This window comes from Schistocerca cancellata, chromosome 4 (genome assembly GCF_023864275.1).
Source record: "Schistocerca cancellata isolate TAMUIC-IGC-003103 chromosome 4, iqSchCanc2.1, whole genome shotgun sequence".
Lineage (NCBI taxonomy): Eukaryota > Metazoa > Arthropoda > Insecta > Orthoptera > Acrididae > Schistocerca > Schistocerca cancellata.
Genome location: NC_064629.1, coordinates 872786019 through 872805372, shown reverse-complemented (window position 1 = coordinate 872805372; position 19354 = coordinate 872786019). Strand labels below are relative to the sequence as shown.

The 19354-nt window shown below is 44.2% G+C and overlaps 1 protein-coding gene across 1 annotated transcript in view; it reads right to left on the bottom strand.

Moving 5' to 3' along the window:
- Positions 1 to 2360: 2360 nt before the first annotated feature.
- The window catches only part of LOC126184483 (dynein axonemal heavy chain 5), a 976026-nt gene continuing 959032 nt past the window's right edge, over positions 2361 to 19354 (bottom strand). Inside the window, exons 73-74 of the mRNA XM_049926874.1 lie at positions 12595 to 12747; positions 2361 to 2747 (exon numbers count right to left, since the gene is read on the bottom strand). Coding sequence (XP_049782831.1) covers positions 2361 to 2747; positions 12595 to 12747 — 540 coding nt within the window. The remainder of the gene's footprint in view (positions 2748 to 12594; positions 12748 to 19354) is intronic.

The window sequence follows — 19354 nt, the reverse complement described above, 5'->3', positions numbered from 1 at the left end:
TGTTCTTTTTTCACTAATGAATGATCCCAGTTCTAGTCAGTATAGTTTTAAATGTAGTCCTTCTCTAATAGCCACAGTTTCCACGATCCTGTTCTGCCTTTTCGCCTTATCAAGCTATTCTCAAGCGCTTTTTCCCAATTTTCACCGTTTGGACGATTGCTGCTGCTCCTCCAGGTGGGCCTAATGAGCTAACAGCTGAAAGATCTGGCAGTAGAATTATCAATGGAAGATCTCCATATGTAAATGTCTGAGGAATCGGTAGAACCTGTGGCATTTATTCTTTTCTACTTGAGGGTACATTCAGCAGCCAATACCTATGATTCAGTATATGTTAATAAACCATCTTGTTTTTTTTTTCTTTGATTAATGGTGATTAGTGTTCATAACTTGCCGAAATTTTATCCTGACATCCAGTTTAAGTTTGGCACACATTGCTTTGTCAATGGAAAATGCAGCAATATGTGGTCCTATTCCAATGTCTTTTCTTGCAATAGTTGCTTAGTTTTGTCAGCTAAAATTCGATCTGCAGCGTACCATATCAAACGAACCACGATGGAGCCGGAAAAGTGTTGCGAGGAGACGTGACCCGAATTATCCGAGTAAAGTTGGGGCACACGTGCACACGGACTGATTGACTTTGCCAGATACGCTAAAAATGCTCGGTACCAAAATAAACAGCGGGAAAACGTAGCGAAAACCCTGATTTCTTTCTATTTCAAGTAATTAATGTAACAGCATGTTTTCTGCAAGAAACCAACCTAAATCTCATCCTCTAAATATAACTGTTTTGACTAGTACCATAAAAAGCACTCCTGACGATAGTGGTTGAATGTTGAAAACTGGCATATATGTTTGTGGCCTACGGGTTAATATTTTGTCTCCATTTTCGTATTTTAAATACGTGGCCTTTTCTGGAAAAAAATGTTAAAAGAATATCAGTCAAAAATAAGTTGCATATATCGATACTTAATTATGAATGACTATGTTGTTTGTACTTATGGATGCAAAGTTTTTAACAAAAAATCAATAAAAAAGCAAGTAGCCAGATGCCATAGAACAGTGTCAGTGGAAACAGTGTTAAAAATTGTTGGAAAAGAAAAAGACAAAATTATAAAATTGAATATACTAGAATACTATGCCACAATGAGATTTTCACTCTGCAGCGGAGTGTGCGCTGATATGAAACTTCCTGGAAGATTAAAACTGTGTTCCGGACCGAGACTCGAACTCGGGACCGGGAGATTCGCAGAAGAGCTTCTGTGAAGTTTGGAAGGTAGGAGACGAGGTACTGACAGAATTGGAGCTGTGAGGACGGGTCGTGAGTAGTGCTTGGGTAGCTCAGATGGTAGAGCACTTGCCCGCGAAAGGCAAAGGTCCCGAGTTCGAGTCTCGGCCCGGCACACAGTTTTAATCTGCCAGGAAGTTTCATAGAATACTATGGTTTGGCGCAATTTCAGATTTCCGTATGTGAAGTATCTAAGGGACTGAGTACCTCTGACTTTCCAATTAGAATGGTTTTCAAGGAGTTCAAATAGTTCAAATGGCTCTGAGCACTATGCGACTTAACTTCTGAGGTCATCAGTCGCCTAGAACTTAGAACTAATTAAACCTAACTAACCTAAGGACATCACACACATCCATGCCCGAGGCAGGATTCGAACCTGCGACCGTAGCGGTCGCTCGACTCCAGACTGCAGCGCCTAGAACCGCAAGGAGTATTTATTTGCAATTTGATTATGGGAAACTAAGACATTCTTTGTCCAGATTTTAAATTTGATACTTTTACTGTTTTACGTTGGTCTGCTCATGCAGCGTAATGGGTAGAGCGTCAGCTTACTGACTATGGGATAAGCTAGTAACGAATCCAATCCGTCCGCTGTATGAAAGACTGTTGTCGTGATACACATGGCTGTATTTAAACAATTTTCCCATCCACACCTCAGAAACACGATACACTTACTTTTCAATATACAAACAAAGAACAGAGTTTACATGATTCGTCGATGGATTGCTCACGCAACTGGTTTTCGTTTAGGTGAAGGCGACGTTGAGGCGTCATGAAAAGCATCCAGTTACAGAAGCAAATGAAAGATTCACAATCTTTGTAAATCATTCCTTGCCGATGAAAGGCACAAGACATGTACGCAAAATGGGAGAGCGTGGATGAAGGTTTGCTGTGTCAATGTGAGTTTATACATTTTCCTGCAAAAAACGTGAAAACTAGTTGCTGTGACTTTGTACTCATTTACATGGCAGTGTTACATCATGTAGTGAGAAAAGTATTTACAAATAAGAAAAACAAATATTTTGAGAGCCGAGAGGGATTTATTTCTTAGTAAAGACATACTGCACAAAAATAATTATTTAATGTCACAAAGAAGCGCCACACCTCGCAGGGTCCAGTGCCTAGGATTGTTGTCAGTTTCAAAATCTATCGATCCCACGTACTTCTGGTCAGTACGCTGCGGCTTCCGGTATATTGGGCACTCATACAGTTTAGGATCTTTGCCCGCTGTAGTGTTGATAGCATATATGTATATGACAGGCATTTGCTCGTACAGAACCTTAGGTTTGCTTTCGATTAGTTTTCCACAGCGCCTGTCTAAACTTGCTCCTTCAAGGAAGAGGCCGTGGACATACACTCCTTCTGGCGGGGCGTCGTTGAGGTCTTCCTTGTTGTGGCGCGTAATGAGGTTTTGCAGAACCACTGAGTCCAAGGCCCACCCTTTATGGGCTCTCGTCACTTCCTGAAAAAGATTTAAAAAACGACTAGGTACGTATTACTCAATACAGAGTTTATCTATATGATTATGTTTCTGCACTGTCTTCTTCATGACGAAAGAAAAGCAGAGTGCAATATACACGGTGTTTCGGAAGGAATGATCGTTCAGGCGTGGTTAGGATGAGAAATTTTCAGTGGTCGTACGGTTATAGCTGTTCGAATGTTATGCATAAAAGATGGCTCATATACATTGGAAATTCTACATAAAATAATGAAGCAATTTATATGTCCAAATACACGCGAATAATTTTAAATGTTTAAATGAAGCTTTGAAAAATCTTCTACTGACTCAAAAACAGTTAAAGTTCTCTTCACAGCTTTATGTGCAACTCATCTGGGGATCTCTTGGCGTACTTTCATGAGGGTATCACTATGCATAATACGAATAGCTAATTCATGCCTTCAATTTATTTTTTCCGTATTCTTTTTATCCAACCCCACAGACAAGGATATAATGAGATAAGTTTAGGAGACTGGTGGCTAATGAACTTGTCTGATGCTGTCGATTAAAAGAACGTACCCAGTCTTGCAAAGAGAGTTTGATTGCGTTTTTTACACTTAGTGGTTAAGAAAAAATTTCCTACGCAAGAAGCAAAAGCGTTTCAGTTGCAAAGCCCATTAACTAATATATCATCAGCACGTGCAGTATATGTGTAAATAGGAAGTAATGTTTTAAATATTGTGTTGCCACAGAAAGTTCAACTTGAAACTGCAGTCTTGTTTTATTGAGACGTCAGATTCTTGAGTACTACTAACAATGAATTTTCAGACCCATGTACCTCTCCGCTTGAACACTGGTCGTGGGACAAAAGTGACGTCTGGTATTAAAAGATGTTTCCATTCCGAGGTAGGTGCCTTCTGAATTTCAAATAGTAATAAGGCTAATTAAGTCTCTGTATGTCCATCTTTTCAGAGATGGTTGCTGGACTCGACTGTTCGATACAGGATGTCATATCAAACACCTTTCAGCCGTCTAGTTTCCAAACTTACTTTGTTTGGCTACCAATTTCGGCGATTTACTGGGCTATCTTCAGCCCCTGACCGACGTGTAGGAAGATTCCACCTCGGCTCTGGTCAAAACAGGGACCAGCAATATACACTCCTGGAAATGGAAAAAAGAACACATTGACACCGGTGTGTCAGACCCACCATACTTGCTCCGGACACTGCGAGAGGGCTGTACAAGCAATGATCACACGCACGGCACAGCGGACACACCAGGAACCGCGGTGTTGGCCGTCGAATGGCGCTAGCTGCGCAGCATTTGTGCACCGCCGCCGTCAGTGTCAGCCAGTTTGCCGTGGCATACGGAGCTCCATCGCAGTCTTTAACACTGGTAGCATGCCGCGACAGCGTGGACGTGAACCGTATATGCAGTTGACGGACTTTGAGCGAGGGCGTATAGTGGGCATGCGGGAGGCCGGGTGGACGTACCGCCGAATTGCTCAACACGTGGGGCATGAGGTCTCCACAGTACATCGATGTTGTCGCCAGTGGTCGGCGGAAGGTGCACGTGCCCGTCGACCTGGGACCGGACCGCAGCGACGCACGGATGCACGCCAAGACCGTAGGATCCTACGCAGTGCCGTAGGGGACCGCACCGCCACTTCCCAGCAAATTAGGGACACTGTTGCTCCTGGGGTATCGGCGAGGACCATTCGCAACCGTCTCCATGAAGCTGGGCTACGGTCCCGCACACCGTTAGGCCGTCTTCCGCTCACGCCCCAACATCGTGCAGCCCGCCTCCAGTGGTGTCGCGACAGGCGTGAATGGAGGGACGAATGGAGACGTGTCGTCTTCAGCGATGAGAGTCGCTTCTGCCTTGGTGCCAATGATGGTCGTATGCGTGTTTGGCGCCGTGCAGGTGAGCGCCACAATCAGGACTGCATACGACCGAGGCACACAGGGCCAACACCCGGCATCATGGTGTGGGGAGCGATCTCCTACACTGGCCGTACACCACTGGTGATCGTCGAGGGGACACTGAATAGTGCACGGTACATCCAAACCGTCATCGAACCCATCGTTCTACCATTCCTAGACCGGCAAGGGAACTTGCTGTTCCAACAGGACAATGCACGTCCGCATGTATCCCGTGCCACCCAACGTGCTCTAGAAGGTGTAAGTCAACTAGCCTGGCCAGCAAGATCTCCGGATCTGTCCCCCATTGAGCATGTTTGGGACTGGATGAAGCGTCGTCTCACGCGGTCTGCACGTCTAGCACGAACGCTGGTCCAACTGAGGCGCCAGGTGGAAATGGCATGGCAAGCCGTTCCACAGGACTACATCCAGCATCTCTACGATCGTCTCCATTGGAGAATAGCAGCCTGCATTGCTGCGAAAGGTGGATATACACTGTACTAGTGCCGACATTGTGCATGCTCTGTTGCCTGTGTCTATGTGCCTGTGGTTCTGTCAGTGTGATCATGTGATGTATCTGACCCCAGGAATGTGTCAATAAAGTTTCCCCTTCCTGGGACAATGAATTCACGGTGTTCTTATTTCAATTTCCAGGAGTGTAGGTATTAATAGGTGTCTGGCTGCTATAGCAATTACGTCAACCATCATCTGCCGACCAATGATTGTCGGCCTGAAGATAGCGTAGTAAATCGCCGAAACTGGTAGCCAAATAAAATACGTTTGGAAACCAGACGGCTGAAAGGTGTTTGATTTGAAAAGGCTCATTCAGGTGAGTACGAATTAGCCACAGGATATAGACTCACGATTTTTCAGGTTGGCTGCTATCAGTCAGGTACAAAAGAGCGTCGATTATCCGAACGTTGGCCAGCAGAAAGACCGTTTAGTCAAAGTGTTCCTCCTCCGTAGCGATGCCGAATTGCCGACAATAGTGACCGTTTGCGCCCTGATACGACCACTTGTGTCACCTTTGGCAGGTAAAGTAAACTTGCGATGTAAAATGCCTAAACGTAAATGTGTTGCCTTTATATGAGAGATAGATACTAGATTAAAAAAGGTTGAAAGAAGGAGAATCTGCAGCCAAGTTATCTAATGTGCACAAGGTTGGTAATCGACTATTATCGTAAAAAAAAGAAAAAAAGAGGCATCACCAATTTCAAATCTAATCTTGATTCTACCGATGGATCGACAAGATGAAAAACTATGAAGCTCACCACGAACACGGATCTAGATGATGTTTACAAGTGGATTACATAAAAACGATCACGGCGTGAACCTATCTCTGGTTCGATTCTATGTGAAAATGCAATTCAGTTTAATGAAAATCTTGGAGGAAGGTCAGATTTTAAAGCAAGCATGTGCTGGTTAACACGCTTACACGGCATTCGAGAGCTTAAAATACAAGGAGAAAAACTGTCTGCTGATTATTCAGCAGCTGATTCTTTCTAAATCAAGCTAAGGGATGTATTGAGGGAAAAAGATTATGCTTTCGAAAACTTTTGCAATGCTGACGAAACTGGATTCAATCGGAAAACTTTGCCAAGAAAAACTCTTGCTTCACCTGATGAATTAGCAGCATCTGGTCCTGAAATAAGCAAGGATCGTGTTACTGCTTTAGCTTGTGCTAACGTTAGAATACGCCAGCGATTGCCTATGCTTGTCATGGGTAAAAGTAAGAAACTGCGTTGTTTCAAATACGTTAATGTGCCGGCGATGCGTATTGTTTACACCTCACAGAAGAGCGCCTGGATGGATAGTATGATTTTCACTGAATGTTTTATGGAAGTTTTTGTACCCTTGATAAAAGTTCAAGAGGTAAAGAGCGGCAAAACAGAGAAAACATCATTGCTCCGTGCCAGCGCACCAACTCACCCATCATGTGATATCTTAGCTTAGACGAAAAGGACACCTTCATAAAAGTGATTGGGTTATGGCATAAAGTTCTTAAAGCTTAATTGCAAATGCCGAACAGATTAATATATCTGAAATGCTCAGTGTGGTAAAACCAAATCAACTGCCATGATGTGATGAAAAAGACGTCCAAGAATAGATGAGCGTCGACGATGCAGACACAGGGTACCAAATCACGAAGAACAGTGAAACTGTAAACCTCGTCACTGGCGTAGCTGTCATCGCCAGTATCTCATCAACCAGTGGTGCAGAAAATGAAGATGAGAATATACCGGCTGATTCTGAAGCCTTTTCATGTTTAGATACAACCTTGCGATGGTTTAAAGCTCAATTGAAAGCGGCCAGTATTAGATATCTGTCCTGAAAAAGTGGATGACGTAGCAGCTCGTAAGCGGACAGACTTGCTTAGACACACCATACTTAGGGATTTTTAAGCGTTAATTCTAGACATATGTACTGTACATGCAATGTATCTCACATTTTTTTGTTTACTAGATTGTATTACAAACTCTCCTACTGCACTTGCCTTTGCAATGAAAATATTTTCATATTATTTATAAATATACGAGGGCAGTTCAATAAGTAATGCAACACATTTTTTTTCTCGGCCAATTTTGGTTGAAAAAACCGGAAATTTCTTGTGGAATATTTTCAAACATTCCCGCTTCGTCTCGTATAGTTTCATTGACTTCCGACAGGTGGCAGCGCTGTACGGAGCTGTTAAAATGGCGTCTGTAATGGATGTGCGTTGCAAACAACCGGCAGTGATCGAGTTTCTTTTGGCGGAAAACCAGGGCATCTCAGATATTCATAGGCGCTTGCAGAATGTCTACGGTGATCTGGCAGTGGACAAAAGCACGGTGAGTCGTTGGGGAAAGCGTGTGTCATCATCGCCGCAAGGTCAAGCAAGACTGTCTGATCTCCCGCGTGCGGGCCGGCCGTGCACAGCTGTGATTCCTCCAATGGCGGAGCGTGCGAACACACTCGTTCGAGATGATCGACGGATCACCATCAAACAACTCAGTGCTCAACTTGACATCTCTGTTGGTAGTGCTGTCACAATTGTTCACCAGTTGGGATATTCAAAGGTTTGTTCCCGCTGGGTCCCTCGTTGTCTAACCGAACACCATAAAGAGCAAAGGAGAACCATCTGTGCGGAATTGCTTGCTCGTCATGTGGCTGAGGGTGACAATTTCTTGTCAAAGATTGTTACAGGCGATGAAACATGGGTTCATCACTTCGAACCTGAAACAAAACGGCAATCAATGGAGTGGCGCCACACCCACTCCCCTACCAAGAAAAAGTTTAAAGCCATACCCTCAGCCGGTAAAGTCACGGTTACAGTCTTCTGGGACGCTGAAGGGGTTATTCTGTTCGATGTCCTTCCCCATGGTCAAACGATCAACTCTGAAGTGTATTGTGCTACTCTTCAGAAATTGAAGAAACGACTTCAGCGTGTTCGTAGGCACAAAAATCTGAACGAACTTCTCCTTCTTCATGACAACGCAAGACCTCACACAAGTCTTCGCACCCGAGAGGAGCTCACAAAACTTCAGTGGACTGTTCTTCCTCATGCACCCTACAGCCCCGATCTCGCACCGTCGGATTTCCATATGTTTGGCCCAATGAAGGACGCAATCCGTGGGAGGCACTACGCGGATGATGAAGAAGTTATTGATGCAGTACGACGTTGGCTCCGACATCGACCAGTGGAATGGTACCGTGCTGGCATACAGGCCCTCATTTCAAGGTGGCGTAAGGCCGTAGCATTGAATGGAAATTATGTTGAAAAATAGTGTTGTGTAGCTAAAAGATTGGGAAATAACCTGGTGTATTTCAATGTTGAATAAAACAACCGCTGTTTCAGAAAAAAAATGTGTTGCATTACTTATTGAACTGCCCGCGTATATAGTTTTTATCGTTAAATTGGTAAATAAGATTAAATAGTTCGATTATCAGAATAAACTGATTTTTCTAAACGTCCACGTATCCCAATTAGTTCGCATAATGGACGCTTTCCTCCGTTCGAACAGGCCTCCGAAGGCCCAACGGTACCGACCGAGCGCTGTGTCATCCTCAGCTCATAGGCGTCACTGGATGCGGATTTGGAGGGGTATGTGGCCAGCACAAAGCTCTCCCGGCCGTTGTCAGTTTTCGTGACCGCAGCTGCTACTTTTCATTCAGTAGCTCCTCAGTTAGCCTCACAAGGGCTGAGTGCACCCCGCTTGCCAACAGCATTCGGCAAACGCGGACGGTCACCCATCCAAGTGGTAGCCAAGCGTGACAGCGCTTAACTTCGGTGATCTGACGGGAACTGGTGTTAGCAGTGAGGCAAGGCCGTTGGGATAATCGACGCTCTACTGTATTAGTATTGATTATTACCAAAACATGTATCAACGGCGATGTTCCGTGAACGTTTATTTACTTTCTATGAAAACGTATTTTGATCTGAAAAAATTAATTACTTGAGGCGGTTTAAACTAGATGTAGACTGTAGTTCCTTCTCTAGATTGTCGCACAGATGACAAAATGGTAGATATCGAAATAGACGACAGAGGGATAGAGAAACAATTAAAATCGCTCAAAAGAGGAAAGGCCTCTGGACCTGATGGGATACCAGTTCAATTTTACACAGAGTACGCGAAGGAACTTGCCCCCCTTCTTGCAGCGGTGTACCGTAGGTCTCTAGAAGAGCGTAGCGTTCCAAAGGATTGGAAAAGGGCACAGGTCATCCCCGTTTTCAAGAAGGAACGTCGAACATATGTGCAGAACTATAGACTTATATCTCTAACGTCGATCAGTTGTAGAATTTTGGAACACGTATTGTGTTCGAGTATAATGACTTTTCTGGAGACTAGAAATCTACTCTGTAGGAATCAGCATGGGTTTCGAAAAAGACGGTCATGTGAAACCCAGCTCGCGCTATTCGTCCACGAGACTCAGAGGGCCATAGACACGGGTTCACAGGTAGATGCCGCGTTTCTTGACTTCCGCAAGGCGTTCGATACAGTTCCCCACAGTCGTTTATTGAACAAAGTAAGAGCATATGGACTATCAGACCAATTGTGTGATTGGATTGAGGAGTTCCTAGATAACAGGACGCAGCATGTTATTCTCATTGGAGAAAAGTCTTCCGAAGTAAGAGTAATTTCAGGTGTGCCGCAGGGGAGTGTCATAGGACCGTTGCTATTCACAATATACATAAATGACCTGGTGGATGACATCGGAAGTTCACTGAGGCTTTTTGCAGATGATGCTGTGGTGTATCGAGAGGTTGTAACAATGGAAAATTGTACTGAAATGCAGGAGTATCTGCAGTGAATTGACGCATGGTGCAGGGAATGGCAACTGAATCTCAATGTAGACAAGTGTAATGTGCTGCGAATACACAGAAAGATAGATCCTTTATCATTTAGCTACAAAATAGCAGGTCAGCAACTGGAAGCAGTTAATACCATAAATTATCTGGGAGTACGCATTAGGAGTGATTTAAAATGGAATGATCATATAATGTTGATTGTCGGTAAAGCAGATGCCAGACTGAGATTCATTGGACGAATCCTAAGGAAATGCAATCCGAAAACAAAGGAAGTAGGTTACAGTACGCTTGTTCGCCCACTGCTTGAATACTGCTCAGCAGTGTGGGATCCGTACCAGATAGGGTTGATACAAGACATAGAGAAGATCCAACGGAGAGCAGCGCGCTTCGTTACAGGATCATTTAGTAATCGCGAAAGCGTTACGGATATGATAGATAAACTCCAGTGGAAGACTCTACAGGAGAGACGCTCAGTAGCTCGGTACGGGCTTTTGTCAAAGTTTCGAGAACATACCTTCACCGAAGAGTCAAGCAGTATATTGCTCCCTCCTACGTATATCTCGCGAAGAGACCATGAGGATAAAATCAGAGAGATTAGAGCCCACACAGAGGCATACCGACAATCCTTCTTTCCACGAACAATACGAGACTGGAATAGAAGGGAGAACCGATAGAGGTACTGAAGGTACCCTCCGCCACACACCGCCAGGTGGCTTGCGGAGTATGGATGTAGATGTAGATGTAGATGTAGATGTAAGTATAATGATTTAATAACTGCTTATGAATTTAAGAAAATTTTAATTACGTCTAGAAAAGTGCTATTCCGAGAGTAATCTCCGTAAAACTGTGAATAAAATACTGGAATACTGAAGAAGGTTTACTAGAAAAAATTTTGAAACTACATCAGCGAGTTGATCAGTTCCCACTATAAAAAATTTTGGCGTTTGGTATTGCAGCCGAACAGGTGACAGAATCTAAGAAGTTGTTTTTCGGTGACAAAACGTTGGGAGCACATCGCTTTTTAATATGCACGAAGAGGTGGAAATCGCTCGGAGCCAAGTTTAGGCTGTAGGGCAAGCGATCCACTTGAAGTGTCACAACTGAGACCTGACGTTCACTTCTCTCATCATCGTGAAAACTCATCCTTCTACTCCTGAACGACAACACGTGCGCGCCACCATCGGTCATCACATTCGGTCGGTGTACAGCACAAATGGAAAAACTGGTAGAAGCCGACCTCGGGGAAGATCAGTTTGGATTCCGTAGAAATGTTGGAACACGTGAGGCAATACTGACCCTACGGCTTATCTTAGAAGCTAGATTAAGGAAAGGCAAACCTACGTTTCTAGCATTTGTAGACTTAGAAAAAGCTTTTGACAATGTTGACTGGAATACTCTCTTTCAAATTCTGAAGGTGGCAGGGGTAAAATACAGGGAGCGAAAGGCTATTTACAATTTGTCTAGAAAGCAAATGGCAGTTATAAGAGTTGAGGGCCATGAAAGGGAAGCAGTGGTTGGGAAGGGAGTGAGACAGGGTTGTAGCCTCTCCCCTATGTTATTCAATCTGTATATTGAGCAAGCAGTGAAGGAAACAAAAGAAAAATTCGCAGTAGGTATTAATATCCATGGAGAAGAAATAAAAACTTTGAGGTTCGCCGATGACATTGTAATTCTGTCAGAGACAGCAAAGGACTTGGAAGAGCAGTTGACCGCAATGGGTAGTGTCTTGAAGGGAGGATTTAAGATGAACATCAACAAAAGCAGAACGAGGATAATGGAATGTAGTCGAATTAAGTCGGGAGATGTTGAGGGTATTACATTAGGAAATGAGACACTTAAAGTAGTAAAAGAGTTTTGCTATTTGGGGGGCAAAATAACTGATGATGGTCGAAGTAGAGAGGATATAAAATGTAGACTGGCAATGGGAAGGAAAGCGTTTCTGAAGAAGAGAAATTTGTTAACATCGAGTATAGATTTAAGTGTCAGGAAGTCGTTTCTGAAAGTATTTGTATGGAGTGTAGCCATGTATGGAAGTGAAACATGGACGATAAATAGTTTGGACAAGAAGAGAATAGAAGCTTTCGAAATGTGGTGCTACAGAAGAATGCTGAAGATTAGATGGATAGATCACATAACTAATGAGGAGGTATTGAATAGGATTGGGGAGAAGAGAAGTTTGTGGCGCAACTTGACCAGAAGAAGGGATCGGTTGGTAGGACATGTTCTGAGGCATCAAGGGAACACCAATTTTGTATTGGAAGGCAGCGTGGAGGGTAAAAATCGTAGAGGGAGACCAAGAGATGAATACACTAAGCAGATTCAGTAGGATGTAGGCTGCAGTACGTACTGGGAGATGAAGAAGCTTGCACAGGATAGAGTAGCATGGAGAGCTGCATCAAACCAGTCTCAGGACTGAAGACCACAATAACGACACAGCACAAATCTCGCGACGAATTTCAACAGGTTTGAAATTTATCGCCACTAAACTAGAAATGATTTTGCCTTCTCGTTATCACAGCTCTGAGCACAGTGACCTACTGCGTGAGTCGGAGTATCCCCTCACGACTTCGCTTTTTATGTGAAGAAGGAGGTTATTTTCCTGATACCCTGGAATGTTTCAGACTTCCAGCAGTTGGATGCAACGTCTCAGAAGATATGAACTTACCTGTCGCATGGCGGTTAGAAATCCCTGTGGGTTGAAGAATCCTGTCATCCAGAAGACGTTGGGCCTGCCGTGAGTACACCAGCGCCGGAACTGGGCATCCCTCTCTAGCAGCTCGGTGTACCAGAACCCCAGCGTCGCCGACTCCCACGACACCTATAAATCGACACGGAAGTATCTTCAGCACTTTATTTTAGACTGTATCACTTATTTTAACGTTAGAAGTAGAATAGTTCACACCTTCGGCTCTCGATACGGGAAAAGATATGACACACAGTACCACACATAGATTAAGTGAACATTAAACTACATAAACAATTACTGCTTTTCTTTAGCTCTTGCTGTAACAAACTTGGAGGGCGAAACTTTCGTTTTCAGACGTGTACTGCTTTACATATACACTGGAGTAAAGCTGTCCGCATAATGATGGTTGATAGAACACCACCGCGCTTGTAATGTATCAAAGGATCTCACTGCACCTAGAAGTAGGGTAGTAGGATTACGGATGCGAAGGGTTCCTCTAGAGAGAGAGAGAGAGAGAGAGAGAGAGGAGAGAGAGAGAGAAGGAAACGGTGAAGGGGTGGGGGGGGGGGGGGGGGAGGGCGCAAAGGGTAGCGTCGCACGTGACTGACTCATCAGCTGTGACTACATATTTCATCCGCGGGTATCTTTCGATTCGTATGTTCGCAGTGCTTTTCGACGCTGGAATATTGTTTACAAGAATTGTGAGAAAGACTGAAGTGTAGTTGCGTTTTTTTTCGATTTGTTGTGCACTCTGTGTCTGCACGTAGGTCAAACAGCACGCTACATAAATTTCGCGTCCGAGAACGTAAATATGAGCTTTTTGCTGACGAGGAGAGATTAGACACTGACGCTCTACGAGATTTTCTTCAATTTAAAGGATTTGAAAGACAACATCCTGACATCAATTTCCTAAAGCAGTTGGATTTTCAAGCTCTGGTAAGTATAAAACATATCTTGCTTGTTAACATAATTGCCGATAGCTCACTGGCCACGGTGACGGAGAAGTCTGTGGTTCGAATCTGGTAAGTAACTACTATTTCCTTATTTTTATTTAAATTCTATATTCATTACCCAATGGAAATGATAATAAACAAATGTTGACTCATAATACTCTAATAAAAATATATGCTTATACTGAATTTATGGTCGTCTGGAAATGAATTAAAATTTTATCAGGAATGCAACATACCTCATTGTTGAATGAAACAAACCATAAACATGAGTAACAGAAATAAAAAGGTATTTTATGCACGCTTTCCCATGGAATGGAGAAAGAAGAAATCAGTGGGCACTAGTAGTAAACAGAGGATATATAAAACACACAGAAAAATATGTATTTGCAATCGATTAGCACATCGTTTTATAGATACCACTCTGCCTTTTGAATCTCTTTTACGCAAGACGAATATACACTATGTGATCAAAAGTATCCGGACACCCCCAAAAATACCTTTTTCATATTACGTGCGTTGTGCTGTCACTTACTGCCAGGTACTCCATATCAGCGACCTCAATAGTCATTAAACATCGTGAGAGAGCAGAATGGGACGCTCCGCGGAACTCACGGACTTCGGACGTGGTCAGGTGATTGTGTGTCACTTGTGTCATACGTCTGACGCGAGATTTCCACGCTCCTAAACATCCCTAGGACCACTGTTTTCAATGTGATAGTGAAGTGGAAACGTGAAGGGACACGTACAGCACAAAAGCGTACAGGCCGACCTCGTGTGTTGACTGACAGAGACCGCCGACAGTTGAAGAGGGTTGTAATGTGTAATAGGCAGACATCAATACAGATCATCACACAGGAATTCCAGACTGTATCAGGATCCACTACAAGTACTATGATAGTTAGGCGGGAGGTGAGAAAACCTTGATTTCATGGCAGAGCGGCTGCTCATAAGCCACGCATCACACCGGTAAATGACAAACAACGCCTCGCTTGATGTAAGCATTGGACGACTGAACAGTGGAAAAATGTTGTATGGATTGACGAATGTGGCGATCCAATGGCAGGGTGTGGGTATGGCGAATGCCCGGTGAACGTCATCTGCCAGCGTGTGTAGTGCCAACAGTAAAATTCGGAGGTTCAGTAGGTTCAAATGGTTCTGAGCACTATGGGACATAGCATCTGAGGTCATCAGTCCCCTAGACTTAGAATTACTTAAACCTAATTAACCTAAGGACATTACACACATCCATGCCCGAGGCAGGATTCAAACCTGCGACCGTAGCAGCAACGCGGTTTCGGACTGGAGCGCCTAGAACCGCTCGGCCACAACGGCCGGCGTAAAATTCGGAGGCGGTGGTGTTATGGTGTGATCGTGTTTTTCATGGAGGGGGCTTGCACATCTTGTTTTGCGTGGCACTATCACAACACAGGCCGACATTGATTTTTTAAGCACTTTCTTGCTCCCACTGTTGAAGAGCAATTCAGTTACGGCGATTGCATCTTTCAACACAATCGAGCACCTGTTCATAATGCACGATCTGTGGCCGAGTGGTTACACTAAAATAACATCCCTGTAATGGACTGGCCTGCACAGAGTCCTGACCTGAATCATATAGAACATCTTTGGGATGTTTTGGAACGCCGACTTCGTGCCAGGCCTCACCGATCGACATCGATACCTCCCCGCAGTGCTGCACTCCGGGAAGAATGGGCTGCCGTTCCCCAAGAAACCTTCCAGCACCTGATTCAACGTATGCCTGCGAGAGTGGAAGATGTGATCAAGGCTAAGGGTGGACCAACATCATATTAAATTCCATCATTGCCGATGGAGGGCGCGACAAACTTGTAAGTCATTTTCAGCTAGGTTTCCGGATACTTTTGATCACATAGTGTATTAGGTGATTCCTGTGAGGCATGCATGTCACGACAATTGTTGGATTTTTTATTTCCCTCAAGTTACTTTCAAAGTTTCAGGTGACTATTTTACTTTGTTCTTGTTAACATCATTCGCACCGCCAAGTGTTGGAACGGACTTTTTTCACGCACTACATTAAAAAAAAATCGTGCGTAGTAGCATAAAGCTATATGAAGCCTCTATCTGTCAGTCCTTGCTGGTAACGTAAAAGTTCAAACTAATATTTATTACGATCCAGAACACCACGCTTTATTTCGGTTTCAGTATTAGCAGAGGCTGTTCGCGCAGACAAATTGCTAGCACATTTTTTCTTCGCATTTTTAGTTGGCTACTGTAACACTGTTCGTTGTAAACAAGCGTCCACTTTTGTTGAACAAAGCATCTTGTCAATATTTTACAGTCTCATAACAGAGAAAATCTGCAAATTTATTGTGTAATACTGGACATTAATATTTGTTGTGGAGTAGAAACAGTTTCCTTGTTATATTTGTTATCTGATTTCGCTGTTCCGTTCAGTTTAATATTGTGGGTCTGTGAAGCGCTTGTTATTTGTTAAGTTGGCCATGAAAGGCATTCAGCCCGAATCCGTGAATAATACTGCGAAAACGTCATACGATTACTTTTTGTTATACCTTCAAACACATGTTGACCGTCATAGATGAAAGTTTGCTGACGATTTTTTCTTATCTGGCGTAATGTGTTTAATTTTTAACTGTTTGCACCTGACAGGGAAAACTAATCTTACACCTCCTAATTTGTAGTCTATATTCTTATTAGTTCAGTGAATTGTCTTCTGCACAAGCTTCAAACCCGAAATATCTAGGTGTCTCAATAGGCTTTACGTTCTCTATATGAACTTCATGTATTGTTGCGAATGTGAGATGTGTCAACAATACTATGAAAAGGATGGATTGTTATTGACCGTATAGAGGAGACACCGAGTCCAGACAGACACAATAAAAAGACTGCTGTGCATTTGAACTTTCGGCTAAGGCTTTCTTCAAAAGTAGAAGACACACATTCACACAAACACAACTCACATGTACATGAGCAGTGACCGTGGCCACTGAGGCTGGACTGCACACAGCAACTACACTTGTTGGGAGAAGCAATCTGTGGGTGGTAGGGTTAAGGCGGCTGGGACAGGGAGAGGAAGGGATAGCAGGGTAGTGGTGGGGGAAGGCTTAGTGATGCTTGTGAAAGCAAGGGAGGGGTGCTTGGTGCAGTTGGGTGGTTAGAGGGGTCAGGGGGTGAGGGGAGGAACAGATCTCCAATGCCTTGTCTCTGCAGTCCTCTACCACCTCCCTCAGTCCCTCCACCCATCCACAAAGGAGTACTCTCCTCATGAGTCAATACCACCCTGGACTGGAGCAACTGAATCACATTTTCTGCCAGGGTTTCGACGACCTCTCATCGTGCCCTGAAATGAGGGATATCCTACCCACTATCCTTTCCACCCGTCCCACAGTGGTATTCCATCACCTATCAAACATATGCAATATCGTTGACCATCCCTACTCTACACCTGATCCTAACCCCTTGTCTCATGTCTCATATCCCTTCAATAGACTTAGATGCAAGACCTATCTGATACATCATCTCACAAGCACCTACTCCAATTCAGTCACAGGTATCACCTATCGCATCAAAGCAGTCGTGTGACCTACAAACTAAGCTGCAGCCACTGTGCTGCTTTCTATGTGAGCATGACACCCAACAAGTTGTCTGTCCACATGAATCAGCAATGACAAACTGTGGCCAAGACACAGATAAACCACACAGTTTCTGAAGGTGCTGACCAATACAATGTGCTTCACTTTAATGACTGATTCAAACCTGCACCATCTGGACGCTTCCTACCAACACCAGCTTTTCTGAACTGCCAGGTGGGAACTCTCTCTGCACCTATATTCCCACAATGCCCTGGCCTCAAACTTCGCTAGTCTCTATCCTTCACCCGCCATACCCTTTCCTGCTCCCACTTCAGCACTACACTGCCCTCTATTCCACCAATGCACCCACTGGTCTTTTTCCCTTCTCTACTGCTTTCCCTTCCCATTCCTCCCCCCTCCCCCCAATTTCTCAAACCTCCTGAATTCATCCAGTAGCCCTACCTTGTCCTCATAAGCAGCACTACACCATCCCTCACCTCTACCCTGCTATCCCATCCCCTCTCTGCCCCAACCTTCTCCTTACTCCCCCTCCCCTCCCCCCCATACACAGGTTGCTTCTCCCATGAGATCCAGTTGCTCTGCGTGTTCTGGCTTCAGCGGCCAAAGGCAGTGCTCATGTTTATGTGCATTGTGCTTGTGAATGTATGTGTGTGTGTGTGTGTGTGTGTGTGTGTGTGTGCATATGTGTGAGCATCCACTTTCTGCTTTAGAAGAAGACCTTTTGACTGAAAGTTCAGATGTATAGCAGTCTTTATGTTGTGCCTGTCTGCAACTCAGTGACTCCTCTGTATGGTGGGTATAAATCTATCCTTTTCAGAAAATTGTCGTTATTCCGTCCTGGGTTTTCCACTGTTTAACGTGAGATGTATCTATGACGAAATGTGAACATGCATACCATCTCTCTATAGAACAGCATTTATGATCAGCTCTAACCACCAATAGCTGGCAGCAAGTATCATGATTGAATGAGAGCTAGTATTATAACAACCAGATACACTCATTGCACATTGGATTACTTATATTTTGTGTAATATATTATGCGTTTTGATTGTTACATGAAAGAGAGAACTTTTTAAATACACTGCCAGAAAAACATCGCAACACCCAAAAATAATTAATGAAGAGTAATGAAATTCTGTGAATACATTTGTCTATGTAACATATTTAAGTAATTAACATTGCAAGCCCACACACCCCCTGGAATGATGTTCACGAATTGGAGCACAACAGATCGAATCACCAGACTGACGTACAAATTTGCAGTCAGGGTGCGTGGGTAATCACGAGACAGCTTCCTTTTGCCGTACGAAATCGCACTCTAGACCATAGCTCCAGGTTTGGGCCCTGTGTGTCTAGCACAAAGATAGGCTGGTTGCAGGCCCTCCACTGGCCTAAAACACAGTCGTCCTCCGCCCTGCCCTCCAATGAGCTCTCGCTTGACACCATTGGAGTCGCAAATGGCAGTGGTCTGGGGTCAGTGGAATGCACGCTACAGGGCGCTTGGCTCGGGGCGGTCCTTGAAGTAATCGATTTGTGACAGTTCGTTGTGTCACTGTGGCGCCAACTGCTGTTCCAAAATGCTGCTGCAGATGCAGTACGATGAGTCAGAGCCATACGCCGAACATGATGGTCTTCCCTCTCGATAATGCGACCTTATATTGTCGTGAGCACCACTGCCGGCAATCATGTACGGTGGTTAGTTCCTACCTTTGTGCAGTATCATAGAAGGAACATCCACCTTTTCGAGCCCTGTTACACGACTTTGTTCAAGCTCAGTGAGGTGTCGATAATGGCGTCTTTGTCGCCTTAGAGGCGTTCTTGGCTACCATCAAATCATCACGTCGAATCTCAGCGGTAACGAACGCTCCCGAGCGTGTAACCTTATTTGTATCATCATAGCCGCACTACCACCGCCATTCTTATGGCGACTGGCGTGAAATTTGAATAGACATTATCCATCATATGTAGAAACACGTCTACCAACTTTCGTTACGTCGCACACCTCTTTCTTGGGGTTGTGATTTTTTCCTGTCATTGTATCTTGGTTTGGATAAAATCACACACTGGGCATTAAGATTTTTGAAGCAAGAATCGGTGGGGATGTGGACACAATACTCGCTCAGAGTGACACAGTAATGGCATATTGCGTGATGTGAGCTGAAACGTTTATTGTGTTCGACTGGAAGTTGTTTGTTGTCA